Here is a 15797-nt window from a genome sequence, read left to right on the forward strand (position 1 = left end):
CATTCAAGAGAATGAAAGGAAAAAACGCGAATCAACCCAAATTAGTTTGGTTGAACTCACACGTGTATGCACAGATGTGTGTTACGCGCACACACACACACACACACACACACACACAGAAAGAGAGAGGGAGAGGGAGAGGGAGAGAGAGAGAGAGAGAGAGAGAGAGGGGGGAGAGAGAAAGAGGGGGAGAGAGAGAGAGAGACCCTCCATCACCCTCTCCTTCATAATAAGCGACCAATAAAGGGCCAGGAGGGTGTCTCGGTGCAAAGAGGGTAAAGAGCTGAGCAGTTTTGTGCCCACTCCTGATACTGGAGCTCATAGAATCACTTTAACCAGACATTCTTGCTGCACCGTGAGGACTCAGCATTCTACCTCAGTGCTCAACGAGCTGTTAATACCTCAAGAGGTTGCATTGCACTTCCAATAATCCCAAGTTCTGAAAAGCTGCTGGAATTTGAGAGCCGATTATTCACTTTAACACACTGCAGCAGCGGACAACTTTTACTTCTTTTTTTTCTGGCTTTTTTGTTGTTGTGTTGTTGTCTCTTTCCGGACCACTTGGCCAGGATTATATTTGAATTGTGTTGTGGTTTTAATGACGGTGCTACACTTTGTGGGCCAGCATTTTCATTTAAAGAGAGAAGATTGATTTAGCAGGTAAGTGCATTAATTTGGTGCTTATTATATAACACTTTTAAATGCACAAGAAAAATAAACTCTGGTAAGGTCTTGCAACTGATTTTTTTTCTACAATATGTTCACAGGTGCTAGAAAATACACTTTTTGTTGCACATCCACATATTCTTAAGGAACCTACCAAAAACAGGATCTAGTGCCGCTAACATCAAGTCACCTTGCGGAGGTCTGGTTGTATAAAACGATGGGGTTTGGAGAACTCCTGGAGCAGGTGGGGAGTACAGGACGCTTTCAGATCCTGCATGTCACCCTTCTCTGCATACCTGTCCTGATGATGGCCAGTCACAACCTGCTGCAGAACTTTGTGGCCATGGTGCCTCCTCACTTCTGCAGTGTGCACACAAACCTCTCCCAGTCCCATCTGAGCCCAGAGGAGATGCTGCTGGTCACAGTGCCGCTGGACCAGAAAGGGAAGCCGGCGAGGTGCCAGCGTTACGTCGCTCCGCGGTGGAACCTCCTGAGTAAGAATGGGACGTCCGGCTCTGGGGAGGAGGGAGACTCGGAGGACGGTCTGGATGTGGAGCTGCAGGGCTGCACGGATGGATGGTCCTATAACATGACTGAGATCAGCTCCTCGATCATATCTGATGTAGGACCGCATATAGATTTCTTCATCACATTCACATGTGTAGACATGTTCCTTGTCATGTGTGTTAAACTGTGTTACATGTTGTCAGTGGCACTTGGTGTGTGACCAGCGCTCTTTAAAGCAAATTGGACAAACGGTGTACATGGGAGGTGTGCTTGTGGGGGCTCTGGTCTTTGGAGGTCTTTCAGACAGGTAACATTCACAACTTACTCAAGTCATATAATGCGACGAGTCCGACCTCACTCTTTGCAAATGCCCGGCTCCTAGGTACGGCCGACGCATCCTCCTGCTCATCTGTAACCTGCTGACGGCGGTGTCGGGAACGTGTGCGGCATTCTCGACCACCTTCTCCCTCTTCTGCGTGTGCCGCTTTGGTTGCGGCATGGCTCTGTCTGGCCTCGGGCTCAACACATTCTCACTCAGTAAGATATTTAGTTAGAATGACCCTGGACGCAGGGCAGGAAACATGCGCGCTGGTTGACGGAGCTCTAATCTGTGAAATATCTCTTGTTCTTCAAGTTGTGGAATGGATCCCCACTCGGGTGCGAACCGTGGTGGGGACACTAACAGGCTACAGCTACACGGTGGGACAGCTGATCCTGGCAGGCATAGCCTACTTCATCCGAGACTGGAGGTGGCTAACACTGGCTGTGTCTTTGCCCTTCTACGTCACCTTCCTCATCGCATGGTGAGAGGCCAAGCATCGAAACTCGAATAAAACTGAGGCTCTCAAAATTAACACAGTTATTGCATTACTGACAAACTAAACTAAACTAAGCACAAATGTCTCACACAGGTGGTTTCATGAATCTTCTAGATGGCTAGCTCTGAATAATAGGACCGAAGAAGCCGTGCAGAACCTCAAAAGCGTGGCCAAATTCAACGGACGGCATGAAGAGGGGGAAAAAATGGACATCAGTGTAAGGGGACGTGGTGTGTTTGTGTTACTGCACCATCTGTTTGTGGTTATTTTGGTATAAAAAATGAATTTGAACCTCTCTTTATGCCTAGATGCTACAGGAGTCCATGAAGAAAGAGCTGTCCTGTTCGCAGGGCTCCTACTCGGTTCTGGATCTGTTCCGCACACCCACGATGAGGACCATGACAATCTGCCTCAGTGCTGTCTGGTACATGTCCTGCTCTTGTAGAAACACTGATCCTTTTAAAGCACCTTCTATGAAATTGTGATGACACCGTTCATGTGTTTTATTTTGTATTTTTTTTTATGCTAACGAAGGTTATCGACCAGCTTTGCCTACTATGGTCTTGCTATGGATCTGCAAAAGTTTGGGGTGGACATCTACCTAATCCAAGTGATTTTCGGGGCAGTCGACATCCCGGCTAAAGTCATCGTAACTGTGTCTATGAGTTTTATCGGGCGGCGGCAATCACAATGCGGCGCTCTCATCATCGCCGGAGTCACTATTTTGATCAACCTGCTGGTACCTTTAGGTGTGTTAGAACACATGAATGGTTGAATATTATACTAACAAACAAACGGAGTGATCTGATGCACAATGTTCCACCATGTTTGCAGATAGACAGATGACCCGCACCTGTCTGGCTGTTCTGGGTAAAGGCTGCCTCGCCGCCTCCTTCAGCTGCTGCTACCTTTACTCCGGAGAGCTGTACCCAACCATCATTCGGTAAGTTTTATTTGGCAACAAACAGGTGTTAATCAGTTCAATTTTCCTTGATTTCAACATGACTTGATCTAGTTTTTATTTAGGAATTTAGTCCAGTTTATTTTGAGGAAATCAAATCTCCATTATGGATGAGCCGGTTGAGATCTCCGCTGGTTGACTGAATTGCCGTTGGAAACTGGAAATCTCGGTAATGCTCCAGTTAAGTTTTATTCAAGAGATAGAACAGGTCTAACAACTGGGCTGCAACAAATACATTCATGGTGTTAAGTTAGGGCTACTTTGAGTTGAGACAGACTTTATACCAAAATGATATTTTCCTGTGTGGGATAATAAAATGTTTCTAAATCTCATTAACCACATACAGAGGCAGGTCCGTCCTCTCTCCCTGCGTACTTTTTCTCACATGTGACACCAACCAACACACCACGTCAAGCATCTTTTTTTAACAGTCCAGTTAAGGAGTAACTTAAGATGTTAGGCACGACACCAACAAACAAACCATGTTCAAGCATATTTTCCGCTCCAGTTAAACAGTAACTTCAAACCAGCTGACCCCATCGTATGTTAAATAGAATATGGAACACTTGAACATTGAATTTCTAGTTTGTGACATCAGAATCCCAATCACTGATTTAGAGTGTAGCCCTGTTCTTTCCCTCTCAGTCAGAATGGCATGGGCTGGGCGTCCATGACGGCTCGCGTAGGAGCCATGGTGGCCCCTATGGTGCTTCTCACAGCCGACTACATACCGTGGCTACCAGGTTTAATCTACGGAGGAGCTCCGATTATCAGCGGAGTGGCTGCCATGTTCCTTCCAGAAACACTTGGCTCACCCCTTCCTGACACAATACAAGATGTGGAGAACTGGTAGGCCCGAGCTCCAGAAATCATGTTGCCTAAAAAGCCCAGACAGTTGAGGAGAAAGATTTACATATGTATAACGTTTGCATTCTCTTTCGTTAACGCAGGGCATCTAAGAAAAGCCCCAAGATGCCACCAAAGGAAACGATAACCCTGCAGGATACCCAGGCGAACCTCCTGAAGCAAGCAGCCTGAGGGCATCCCTGCTGTACTCCTCGATGAAAGAAGAACGGCATCTGTATATCTGTATCAGCTTGATTTCCACGTAGAGTTTATTGTGCAACTGGAGCTGCAATGTTCTTGTGTTTAGTTTTTTTTGACAGGTCAACACAGTGAAATGAAAAGCTCAAACGATCAGCCTTATGTGTATTTGTAAGGCCTACACAGTAGCTTCGAGGACATTTGATCTGAATTATGTTTTATTTTTAATATCTGTTTAATATATGGCTGGTTACACAAGTATTGTTTGTTTGTTTTTATGACTGCCTACACATACAATCACCGTATTTGTGAAAAAAAAAGCATTCATTAAGCATCATTAAGCATCCACAACAGTCAAGTTAGCCTCCTCGCTGTGGAAGGCTGCGGCCTAGACACTCACCTTAAACCGCCATCGTAGCTCTCTGACGAGATCTCGCGATTCTTTCCGAAGATTTAAAATCCACCACGGAGCAACTGTGTTCGTCAAAAGACGGTATAACACCAAGGAAGCCATGACTTCTGTTATTTATCCACGTATCCGTGCTGAAAGGAGTTGTTGTTAGCCGTTAGCTGTTAGCCATTAGCCGTTAGCTGTTAGCCATTAGCTCTAGCCTACCGACGGAAAGACGTAGCTATCCCATGATGCATTGGGTCGAGTCTGTCGAAGAATCGGCTTCATAATAACGAAAAATAAATATCTACACAGAAGGTAATATAAGCAACAACGATAATGATATCTACAGGTGCAGGGAGTGTGATGTGGCTCTCTGTGTCATTGCAGACAGAAATATGAGCAAATATGGATTTGACTGAAAGATGTGTAATAGTTTTTGATCAATGTCTTTTCCCTGCTGATCAAGGCCTTGAAGAGAAAATTGTACACTATATTGTCTTATGTGTGATTTGAATAAATATCTGTGAGATTCTATTGTTTTTCTTTTGGATTGATGGCATGTTCATAGCTGAATGTGACATCACAGCAGCATGCCTTTTCTGATGGCCCAGTTTGTCCTGACATGATTCGGCATTATCACACCAGGCGCTCCAAAAATAGGAGAAAAATGTCTTTTGAGTTTTAAAATGAGCAACTATGTATTTAAGTTCTGTGTGTTTACGGTCTGTTGATGCCAAACAGCATGCTTTGCTAGTAAGGTACCATTTAAATAGACTGAATCACTGTCTATATCTAGCTAAATGTACTGAAACAAGTTAGATGATGACCCTGCTTGACCAGAACAAGAAATCAATTATTGTAATTCAAATACAGAAAAAACAGCACCACCCAATGGGAAAGAGAAGTTCAACAGCAACAGCTGAGTAGAGAGTACTCAGAGAAATCAATCAATGATCCTGAGAAAACAATCAATGGGTAAACCTGCCGTTGATTTTCCAAAGAAAGCATGTAGAAGTTAATTTTTCTTTTCTGTTTAACTTTGTGTCCACACGTCAAAGTCTGGTTCCCGCAATACATGGGGGGAATATGTCACCCACTCTATAAATATTAAATCTCTGAGCCTCACAGACGGTATGGATCATCTCTGCAGGACTGAGACATGTGTATCCATATATGGTCATTGAATATGTCTGTGCAGAATTAAATGGATGGGATGTTTTTTTTCTTCTTCTTCTGAAAGACACAATAAGAAGAGAGAGACACAAGAAGGAGAGAGTTCCTTTAGCACCATCCCTCTTATGATATGTGCTAAGAAAGATTTCATTGTGTCAGACTTTGCAAACTAACTCTTGCCTTATGTTTCCACTCACTGACCGTTTTATGCTCTGGATATATTGTCTCTCTCTGGGGATGTGAGCGCTTCCCTGTCATCTCCACCACAGACAATATATCAGTTTCGGCCCGAAATATTTTAAAATGTGAAAAACAAAAATTGGGTTTAATACTTTTGCGCTGAAATGTTCAGCAATTGCCAGTGGTCAGTAGGTTGACCCTAAATTGACCCTAACTGCTGTAAATACCACTCAACCCTGCAAAAGGGGATGTCCCCTGGTTTGTCATTTATCAATGTTGCTGTTGCAGCACCATCTAGTGGTTTAACCATGCTACTGCATATGTTAGACTTAAGTAAACATGATCAATGGAGCTGTACAGTACTTGATAAATGTAAAACCCTAACCCTAAAACATGTATTTCTAACATCATAAAGAGGCTTGCTCTGAAAGGTTATATTAGGGTTGCTTATTTGATCAGTTGGCCAATGGTCAATTTGTCATTCAAGATTTAAAAAAAAAAAATGTTTTTTAATTTTTCAAACAATTTAAATTGATGAGGAAAAGTGGACTTTTAAAGAATTCTTAATGTCACAATGCTCATCTCAAACACAGAATGTGTGTTTTTATGCGCTGGCATGTCCAGTATTTACTGTGTGAGTTATGGCTTCAGAGAGAACGACTACCATGTGAACCAGTTGTGCAATTATCTATGACCCCGCAATCACCGTATGAAAAATGATCTCCCTAGACACTGTGTATTGCATGCAGCGGGCCAGACGAGTCAAACCTCGAGTCAAGATAAAGGATGGATCAAAAGCTTTCTACAGAAATAACTACATCATAAAATGATATGAATAAAGATTTATTTCCTCATATGAACAGGTGGATTCATTTTTCATTTTATTTTACAATCTATGACAATCTCGCATTTTTTTCTCTTTTTTTCTAGCATATTTCAGGAATGACATGTGGGAAAAGGGTTCTTTTTTATTGCTGAATGTTAAATGAAATACACTTTCACTGACTGGAAAAGAATTGTCTGCTGCTTTTTTTTTTTTTTTTTTACCATGCACCCATCTAACCGTGACCACAAGGACATGCAGAGGAGAGGTGTTCAAACATTTCAAGCGAGGGTGGGGTCATAAAATTAAACAGAAGAGACTGGCAGGACACGCCTGGTAGCATCTCAATTGGGTGGGAGGACCGGCAAAGTGATGGAAGTATCACATCTAAACTAGAGGAGCACTGTCTTCTTTTGCATTTTTTTCTTCAGACACACAAAATCAGACCCAGAAGGTGAGAAACTCAATGATATATCTGCAAGTGAGGTGTGACCAAAGACCTTTCTCTATCACAAATACTACTGTGCATTTACCACAGCAGTAAAGAATTGCAGATCAATCTTTTGAAGTTTTTTTTTTTTTTTTTTTTTAATCGATAATAATCCGATAATTCAGCATCGTAGGAATAGAAACACACAACAGTGATGGAACATCTACTGTTCTCTCTCATTGAGTCACTTCTAAAGGGTTTGGCCTTCCTTGAATCACCTTTTGAAATGTTTGTTTTTTCCTTCAGTGGAGGACTTAAATGTTTACTTTTAAAGTTTACTTTAAATTTGAAATGACTGGATCCGTCGACGAGAAAAAGCAGTACACAGTACTATTGGAGGAGACACTATCTGGATGTTCTTTGAAATGACTTGGACGTGTAAAGTGGAGCGGTAGAAGTGATGAAACGATCCATGGGCGCAGTCATTCAATGGATGTGAGTGTGTGAACAAGAGAGGCTGAATATTTTTTTTTTTTTTAGATAATGGCTGCATAATGGCTTTAAAAACTAACTCATGTAAATATGTTATTTCATTCTATGCTATAGGCATCACATGCTTTCTTTCACACCACAGTCACCTCTTAGAAAATGATGTAATCAAACAGCAAAATAGAAAGTTTGCATATTTTTGCATTGTATGATCCTCCAAAGTTTCACAGCTATTTCACTTATATTGTCTAGTATGTTCTGCACTATGCTCTACCGAGCTGCGTCCAACTTGGCTTTCCTTCTCTCTGCACCGGGGAGGGGGGGACCGGTAGGCTGTATGTTAACATTTAGGCCTTAGACCTCAGTCTTAGGTAGACCTTAAGTTGAGGAAGAGAGCGAACGAGGTCTAAGGTGGAGGAAGGGGGTCGGGAGGGGGCGAGTGGAAATCCTGAGACACTGTGTGGCCTTTAACGCGAGCCACAAAAACAGAATGGACACAGGAGGATGATGAGGCATGGGATTAGGGGCCGAGTTGAGTGAAAACAGATGCAATCTGCAATTGTTTTGCCATCACCTACGACAACGGCAGCGGCGGGTTGGGGGGGGGGGTTCAGTGTGGCTCGGTGTTTGTTGGCCTCGTAACGGGCTGGGAAATAAAAGGGGACTTAACTGGCTGGGGAGAAGGGCGGAAAAAGCTGTAAACACATCAAGCAACGACCTGCATAACATCCAAGCCTACAAGCAGCCTTACCTGTCCACCTACACTGGGGGTCACTGTTCTGATAAAGCACTCGTCTAGGAACCTCTGACACACTCGTCTGTCAGACACCAACACACGCTTGATGTCACCACAACAAACAATGAAATTCACCTAACAATCACAAATACATGCAAGCAAACTGACACACACACACACACACACACACACACACACACACACAAACAAGCACACGCACTCATACACATTTACACACACCACTCAATCTCTCTCTCTCTCTCTCTCTCTCTCTGTTGACATTAGTCAGAGGGCAAAAAAGGATCTACTTGTATTTATCAGGCGCTCTATTAGATCCCAAATCATAAACCCTAGAGGCAAATCATATTCATGTAAACATACACTTTATGTTGAAGTGGTTTATATTGCGTGACATGGAAGGGGTTATGTTCCAGTGGGGCTAGACTCCTCAAAGAATGCAACTTGGAAAGAAAGTAAAAACAGGAAACCAGAGAGGAAAAAAAAAAAACATAAATGTGTATAAAAAATGAGGCGTCCATATAAGAAAGGCTACAAAAACCTCCACTGGCCCTCTGGCATCGGCATACAGCAAAAGGCACCACAATATTACTCTATTTTTTTTTTTACGTTGTGAAAAAACTGGCACATCTTTTTATGCTGTAAATCAAAATGTACATATAAATAGAGTTTTCCCTATAAAAAAGTCTTTGCTGTTAACTAGTAGACAACTTTTGCTAAAATGAAAATAAATATTTCATTTGTTTAGAATATCTGTCAGTTATATAAAATAAAAATATTTCTTATAGATGCAGGTCTATACTATATTGATTTTTGTTGGTTCATTTTCACTCTTTAATGGGGTGTATTGTCCGGTTTGGAGCGTGAGTGTGTAAGTCTCGTATGCATGTTGCCATGCCCACTGTGCCGCCCCGACGAGTGAGAAGTCCGACTGTCCACCGGCCTGTAGATGGTGGAGGGCTCGGCATTCATGTTCTGCATACTGAGGAAGGGCGTGCTCTCACCGTCCTCCTCTGACTCACTATCCGTTAGGCAGCTACGAGACCCATAGTCCCGAGACGCCTCGTATCCACGTGGGGCCACGTGGCCGTTCAGTCTGGATCGCCGCCAGCGCCGGCTCCCAGTTCCACTGGATCCACTTCTCTTTGGTTGCTCCCGAGAGGAGAGATACTCCTGGGTGGTCTCGTAGTCCTCTTCTTTAGCCAGCCGGTAGGGGCTGGAGGGCAGGCTGCCCCTGCTGTCGTTTAGATAGGTGCGACGCTGCTGCCGGTAGGGCTCCTGGCATTGGGCATCGTGTAGGGGCACCTGGTAGCGCCGCAGCAGAGGCTGGTCATCCTCCAGTGGGTATGGGTTGTGGACAGCGGGAGGGAGAGACATGGCGTGGCTGGCATTTGGGGATGTGATCTGGAAGGTAGGCACCTGCGAGGGCAATGAGTAATGGAAATCCACCGGGGAGAGGCGAGCTGGTGTCGTCAGGGCTGACACGTATCTGCAGCAAATACAGAGGGGGGTAAATAGTTAAGTAGAGAAGATCCAAACAACTGAAGTGAGAAAGAGGAGGAGTGAAGAGAGAGCAACCTGAACGTTTCGTAGGCATTAACTGAATGAACCGCTACTAGCTAGCTGTACATGGGCACTAAACCATCCTAACCATTGACATACTTTGAATTGAAATGATGATGTATTTGAGATAAAAATCTCTATAATCTTAAATTCTTTCATAGGTTGAAAGGTTGAAGTTACTTGGAGACAGCGGCTTTAATTCTTTTAATTCCTCTGCAGTGTGAAATCTATAAACATACTGTAGTTGGTCAAGTTGTGTTAGGAAGAAAACCAGTCTTCAGAAGTACCCGAGTACCAAATATACTGTTAACGTCACTACTGGGTACTGGCCCAATATTCCTGTGGTGTCCCTCAGGGATCTATTCTGGATCCACTACTTTTGTTAATTGGGTCTAACAATAAACATAGGTATCTGTTTGAAGGATTCAGAATTCAGACATGAACTGGACGGAGCACACTTTACCGCTTTGAAATCAATAATGTCTATATCAGAGCGTTAATGGTAATACATTTGAAAAGCAAGGAGTGTTTTTAACCAACCTTTCATTGGCTTAAGGAAACTACAACACATCGTGTGAGACACAAGCCTGAGATATATTCCCACAGCACTGCTGACTCAGCGGAAGCAGAAGCTGTCGCCCTGATGGAAGAGGCGCTTGTTACCTGGAATGACTCTGGCGGGATGTTTGTTACGCAGTCTGCATATCAAGTCACTGGCCAAGGCCCTATTTGTGCATACATGACTGTTGTAAGCTGGCATTATTGATACCTTACACCTCCAGCACATAAAGGTCTTGTTAAAGCATGACTGAAGCTGGACATGCCCATATTAGCAGATTCAACAAGTCGGTCTACACCTGGTCCCAAGTGTGCATTTGACTAATCTGAATTAAAACACATTAAATCTGTAAGCTAATGGAACGTTGATCAGCCAAAAGGCAGGCAGGCACCAGTTGTCTCTCTGGATGCTGATCCAGTGTTCTTAACTGCACACCTTTTTAAATGCATTGAAGTTATGTACGTTTGACCTAGTTTTGTTTTCATATGCATTTCTTTTTGTGCGTGAGAAGGAAAGGCGGCTTCATACCTGCGGTCAGTGCACAGTCGACACATTAAATATAGGGCTTTGCACTTGCATAATCAATTGTTTGCTCTGTATGAAAACCTTGTGCAAGGGTTTAATTACTTCAAAACGTCCCACTCGTCTAAGAATGTGACCACTTCTTTGTTTGTTAAACAAGCAATCTCAATTGAGGATGTCTGCTTTGGCTGAGATTCTATCTGGATATCATTCTATGTCACAGGATCTTATGTGGCTGCACCATGGCTCGTTTTATGTTACTTTTTGTAACGGTTACCCATCTGAAATGGGTTGATGATGATATCGAGCATAATCAAAGTCAAAGGAAGACATAAAGGATTATAGTGATTCTGGTGGACGAGGGCCTGCTTATAAGCTGTGGAAGAGGAAAACGGACCAGGCGACCTCATGTATAGCGACATGTTTTTTCAAACCTTAAACACAGGGTCTTCAATTACAGGGTCAACAAAGACAGACTTCCGCCACCTAACTGGGCCATCATTCCCTCCCCTCAAAAAATATGTGTACCTTCAGCAAAAAACACCTTTTTTTTTATAGGTGTTGCGCTCATGCTTAAACGTGCACTCCATAATTTTAGTACAGGGCCCAATCGTGCCCCCATATCCCCAGATTTCCTCCCAGCTCAATGCTAATGCGGGCTCGTTGAGTGATGGATGCTTAGCTGTGAAATGTGTTGGAATTCAAAACATCAGCAGTGAGCAGGGAGAGCGTCTGGGATTTGGAGGATCACCATTGGGCCCTGTATCTTAAGGCACTCAAAAAGGAAGTTCAAATTCAGGCCAAGGGTGTCATTAAGAACTACTAAAACAGAGCGTGTGGAAGACCTGAAAGCACATTATTTAGATCGATTGTGTTCTGGTTCGTGTACAAGGAACACATTTTGGGAAATATGTTTGTTTTGTCACACGAGTAGTGGAAATAGGTGAAGGATAAATATGGAGTTGCTGAAAGGCATATTTCCTCCCTTCTGACAGACTATTTGCTTCTTCCTGCTTTGCTTCCACTCTTTGTGCTAAACTAGGAGAATTAAAGGGAACGCTTTAGCCGATCCTACATCCTGACCACGGGATGACGTTATAGTAGCTGTATGCACAGTTCCCATTGAAATAAGCAACTGTTTTTCACTCTTGCCTACCTTGGCGTATTTCACCATCATGCCTGCTGTGTGTCAGTTTCCACTGAGTCTCTCAGAGTGCCCTGACTGGCCTCTCGAGGCTGAGAGAGAACCAGCAGAGAGAGAGGAAACTTCTCAAAATGTTCACGACAAACCCAGTACCATATCGGCCTCGCGGGCCTGCGTCCCCACCTGTCGCTGTGCGGCGAGTCTCCCAGCGAGTCGAAGGACTCTCCGTACTGCAGGCCCGGCCGGTGGGGCTCAGCGTAACCACAGTGTGCGGCGCGTCGGGCCCGTGCCTCCATGCACGCAGGGCTGCTGCATTTACTGGTCCCCACGGACGATGACATCATTCCCGGCGAGTCAGAGAGGATGCTGTCGGAATGTTCCAGGCTCCATGTCCGTTCCTCGTGTCTGACAAAAGAGGAAAGGTGTTAAGACGCACACGCCCCTCAAGAAGGCGGCTTGGCTATGGGTGTAGGCATGAGGGCGAACGCACGCCTATTACCTGTGAGTTGATGAATGGCCTCGCGTGGAAGAGTTGTGAGATCTGGAAGAGGCGTGGCTGGCAGGGAACGATCCCTCTGTTGCAGGTCGTATGACTCGTTCGGTCGCAGGGACATTCTCTGATATGTACTGTGTCGGGGAAAAAATGGATTTGGCAGATGGGGGGAAAAAGTGGAGAAAGCTTTGATTATATAACTGAGCGTAAAACCATTTGGTGTACATCTGTGTAGCGTTCACTTTAATAATGTTAGGAATCCTTTTCAGAAACTCACGTCTTCCATGGGGATTTCCTCGGGGCCTGGTCCTGGGTGATTGGGTCCGTTAGGAAGGTTACGATTGGGATGTTCTGGACACATGTTTTGTCGCAGATGATTGTGCATCTTCTTTCTTTGTTTCCTGTAGAGCAAAATCACAGTCATTCTGTCTCTTGCTCTTTTTTTTGCTGAGGTAAAAATAATGATTTAGCATTACTTGATGAAAGACTATATAGCTAATTTTAGCTGTAAACAATATAGGAAGTCCACATTTTAAAGCGGTAAATGCAGTTATGTAATAATAGATTGCTGTATGTCAGCAGCCGGAGTACACGGTTATTTTCATAATAAAAAATGCAGGTGGTGATAGAAATGTGTAGGGAAAGACGACATGAGCTGATCCATGTTTCAGCGGGACTTACTTGGTTTTACAGTAGGCAACCACACACACGATGCCCACCACCAACAGAGCCACACAAATACCCGTGATTGTCAGGACTCTTTTCTGGTAGAGTTCCTCTGCCTCTGTCAACATCACACCCACAGATACACAGACGCACCCACACACACCACATGCACACAGTGAGAGAAATAAGAGGGAGGGGGAAACAAAATTAGTTTCTCAAAAAGCTGCAGGTTCCTCATTGTAGATCTACATTTCATTTTTTTTTTTAAAGACTAAATCCTGAGCAGAATGAAGCTTGAAACTCACTTCACGGTCAAACCTTTCCTCGCACATAATCACAAATACAACAGATGCCGTCGCCGCCCGCGCTGCAGTGAGGCGACGTGGGTGGGGGCAAGAGTTAGACTGATCTATTCAGCAACTGAATTCTCTCTAAAAAGAATCACGGTAATTCCAAATTACATGATACTATAATGGTTTCGGCCCTTGACGGACGACCAGTAAAAACCTGCAAAATGTGATTTGGAAATATTTGACATGATCTTGCTGGACCATCTCATCCGCTTATTGAAGTCTTCATCTGCTCAGGCATTTAGTGAACACAATGATGAGAACATACATGACAGTATTTTGTGAAACAGGTGAATGTTCTAAATGAAATATCATTAAATATGAAACCGGAGAAATCTCGACTGATGCTTTTTCCTTTTGCAGAGAAGAGCTTGTGTGAGGTTGAGAGCGGACTCTTTGTGTCCCTGGAGAAAATGACGGAGCAAAGTGCTACTGTGGGCCCTGATAAATAATGTAATAAAAATGAATTGAATTTGTACAACTCCTTCCATCTGAAGCAGCCATTTCTACATCAATATACCGATTTTGTGTAACGTTTCTGACGCCAGAAATAAATCATATCCATGAATGATATTTGTGCTGGTAAGAAACACGATGTCCTCATAGTGCAGTACTTAAACGTACTTGTGTAATTAAACGAGCTGTGAAAGGACACCTTCTACGCTCTCAACCACGGAAAGCACTTTTCTGGAAAAAGTAGCAGAAAACAGGAGCTAAAACAATGGAGGAGGATGGAAGTAGTGGCAGATAGAAGAAAAACATGACTGTAGGTTCTAAATATAGCATTGCATGCTCACATTGCAGCATCTACTCCTCGAAGGACATAATTCAAACCAGTAACACAGGAATTGTATTTCATTACTTCAAAAAGTTACATATCAGCTATGCTAACGGCGGGGTGATGCAAAAGGAACAAAAATCACACATAAATTAAAAAAAGGAAACAGATGGCATATCAGCAGGGAAAGAGGCAGACATGAGACTAAAAGGATTGGATAGAGTTGAAGGTTGAGGAAAGACATGGGGAAGCTACAAACATGATACATCATGCTTGTTACAGAGGGAATGAGGAACCCAAAAAAAAATCAGTCCAAAAGGAAAGTATGCTACTGTGAGTGAGAGGGAAAACTCGGCTAGCAGTTCTACTTTTTCCATTGCACATGTATGAGAGGTGCAGGTGATGACATCCATGTTAATGATGATTGATGGAGGATCAGTTGCATCGGCTGAGGGGGGTTTTCGGGGGGTCATTATCATGAGTTACGATCGGCTGAGAGGTTTGATTGGTTAATCGAGGGACGATATGATTAACAGTTCACACCACAGACGGAACAGGGAGCAAGTCAAAACGGGGAAAAAGGATGTCTACGCAGCGGCTGTGCTAGGACTGAGAGTCAAAACGGATTGTTCCATACCCATGAATTCAATCCCAAGATGCTCTGCCATTGCAGAGCGTTGGACAGTTGGAAGGAAAACAAAGCAAAAAAGAAACACAAGACCAGGTTAAGAGAGTGGCACCTTTTCGAACAGAGAGTGGAGCAAAAATAGGCATTACGACAACTGAGATAATCTTGTGAGTAATTGTTGGCATGACGCGGGTCAGTGACGAGAACAGACTTATAGCATGCAACACACACACACACACACACACACACACACACTTCAAAGCACGCTACACAAACCCAGCGGGGCTACACAACTGCTATTTAAATGACAAATAATAATGGATAATGGGACTATATGTTCCAACACAGTCCAATGCTATTTGTTGCTTTCACCTCCCTTTGAATTCTAAAAGTGATTTTTTTTAGATTTGAGGATTCGGGTTTTCAGAGACCGCCATTACATCACATGAGCAGACCGAATCTCCGGACGGTAATAGGACATATTAGGTGCATAGCCTCTCTCTCTCTGTCATTATTTCTGAATAGGGAAAATATGCGTCATCTGCTGAGATTACCTGTGATTTCAGTTTTCTGTTTCTAAAAACACGACATTGTGAGTTCTCCGAACACACCCATCACATGAACAGGCAAGTTAAAAAGGAGTGTATCTGTGGCGTATCGGAATAATCACCCTGAATAGGGAGAATAATAGGTGGACTTTCTATTATATGGCAGAGTGAGGCCATAGGGAGGCCGCACCAAAACCGGCTGAGTCCATATCTCTGGCAACTCATTCTCGCTTTAACTTTGGTGTTGAAGCAAGCTCCAGCTGTTCTTATGACAACATGCTCTTGCAAAGCCAAGCCCTTATGGCCG

At 43.6% G+C, this 15797-nt stretch overlaps 2 protein-coding genes across 5 annotated transcripts in view; one reads left to right on the plus strand and one right to left on the minus strand.

The window, feature by feature from the left end:
- The first annotated feature begins 279 nt into the window (after positions 1-279).
- Positions 280-4874, plus strand: slc22a6l (solute carrier family 22 member 6, like). 2 transcript variants are annotated; one of them, XM_084029011.1, is made up of 11 exons: positions 290-660; positions 768-1288; positions 1377-1480; positions 1556-1710; positions 1808-1976; positions 2085-2208; positions 2300-2415; positions 2526-2740; positions 2826-2934; positions 3598-3801; positions 3903-4874. In XM_084029011.1, exons 2-11 carry the CDS (start codon positions 884-886, stop codon positions 3988-3990), a joined length of 1689 nt encoding a protein of 562 aa, XP_083885137.1. In that variant the 5' UTR covers positions 290-660; positions 768-883; the 3' UTR covers positions 3991-4874. The 2 variants fall into 2 exon arrangements, with proteins under 2 accessions (XP_083885138.1, XP_083885137.1); XM_084029012.1 differs by lacking the exon at positions 3903-4874 and having other exon boundaries at positions 280-660; positions 3578-3760.
- Positions 4875-6570: 1696 nt separating this feature from the next.
- Positions 6571-15797, minus strand: part of nrg2a (neuregulin 2a) — a 62620-nt gene continuing 53393 nt past the window's right edge. For 2 of the 3 annotated variants that reach the window (XM_084029194.1, XM_084029195.1), the window contains exons 6-11: positions 14952-14975; positions 13202-13304; positions 12798-12921; positions 12527-12654; positions 12211-12432; positions 6571-9728 (exon numbers count right to left, since the gene is read on the minus strand). In XM_084029194.1, coding sequence (XP_083885320.1) covers positions 9074-9728; positions 12211-12432; positions 12527-12654; positions 12798-12921; positions 13202-13304; positions 14952-14975 — 1256 coding nt within the window. In that variant the 3' untranslated portion in view covers positions 6571-9073. The remainder of the gene's footprint in view (positions 9729-12210; positions 12433-12526; positions 12655-12797; positions 12922-13201; positions 13305-14951; positions 14976-15797) is intronic. The other variant, XM_084029196.1, reaches the window with a different exon arrangement.

The sequence above is a fragment of the Eutrigla gurnardus genome (assembly GCF_963514095.1).
Source record: "Eutrigla gurnardus genome assembly, chromosome: 15".
Taxonomy (NCBI): domain Eukaryota; kingdom Metazoa; phylum Chordata; class Actinopteri; order Perciformes; family Triglidae; genus Eutrigla; species Eutrigla gurnardus.

Bases quoted from the DNA above. Each gene is read 5' to 3' on its own strand.
- slc22a6l (XM_084029011.1), top strand. From the start codon at position 884: ATGGGGTTTGGAGAACTCCTGGAGCAGGTGGGGAGTACAGGACGCTTT. The intron at 1,711-1,807 runs GTAAGATATTTA...TTGTTCTTCAAG, and splicing joins GCTCAACACATTCTCACTCA to TTGTGGAATGGATCCCCACT. The intron at 1,977-2,084 runs GTGAGAGGCCAA...TGTCTCACACAG, and splicing joins GTCACCTTCCTCATCGCATG to GTGGTTTCATGAATCTTCTA.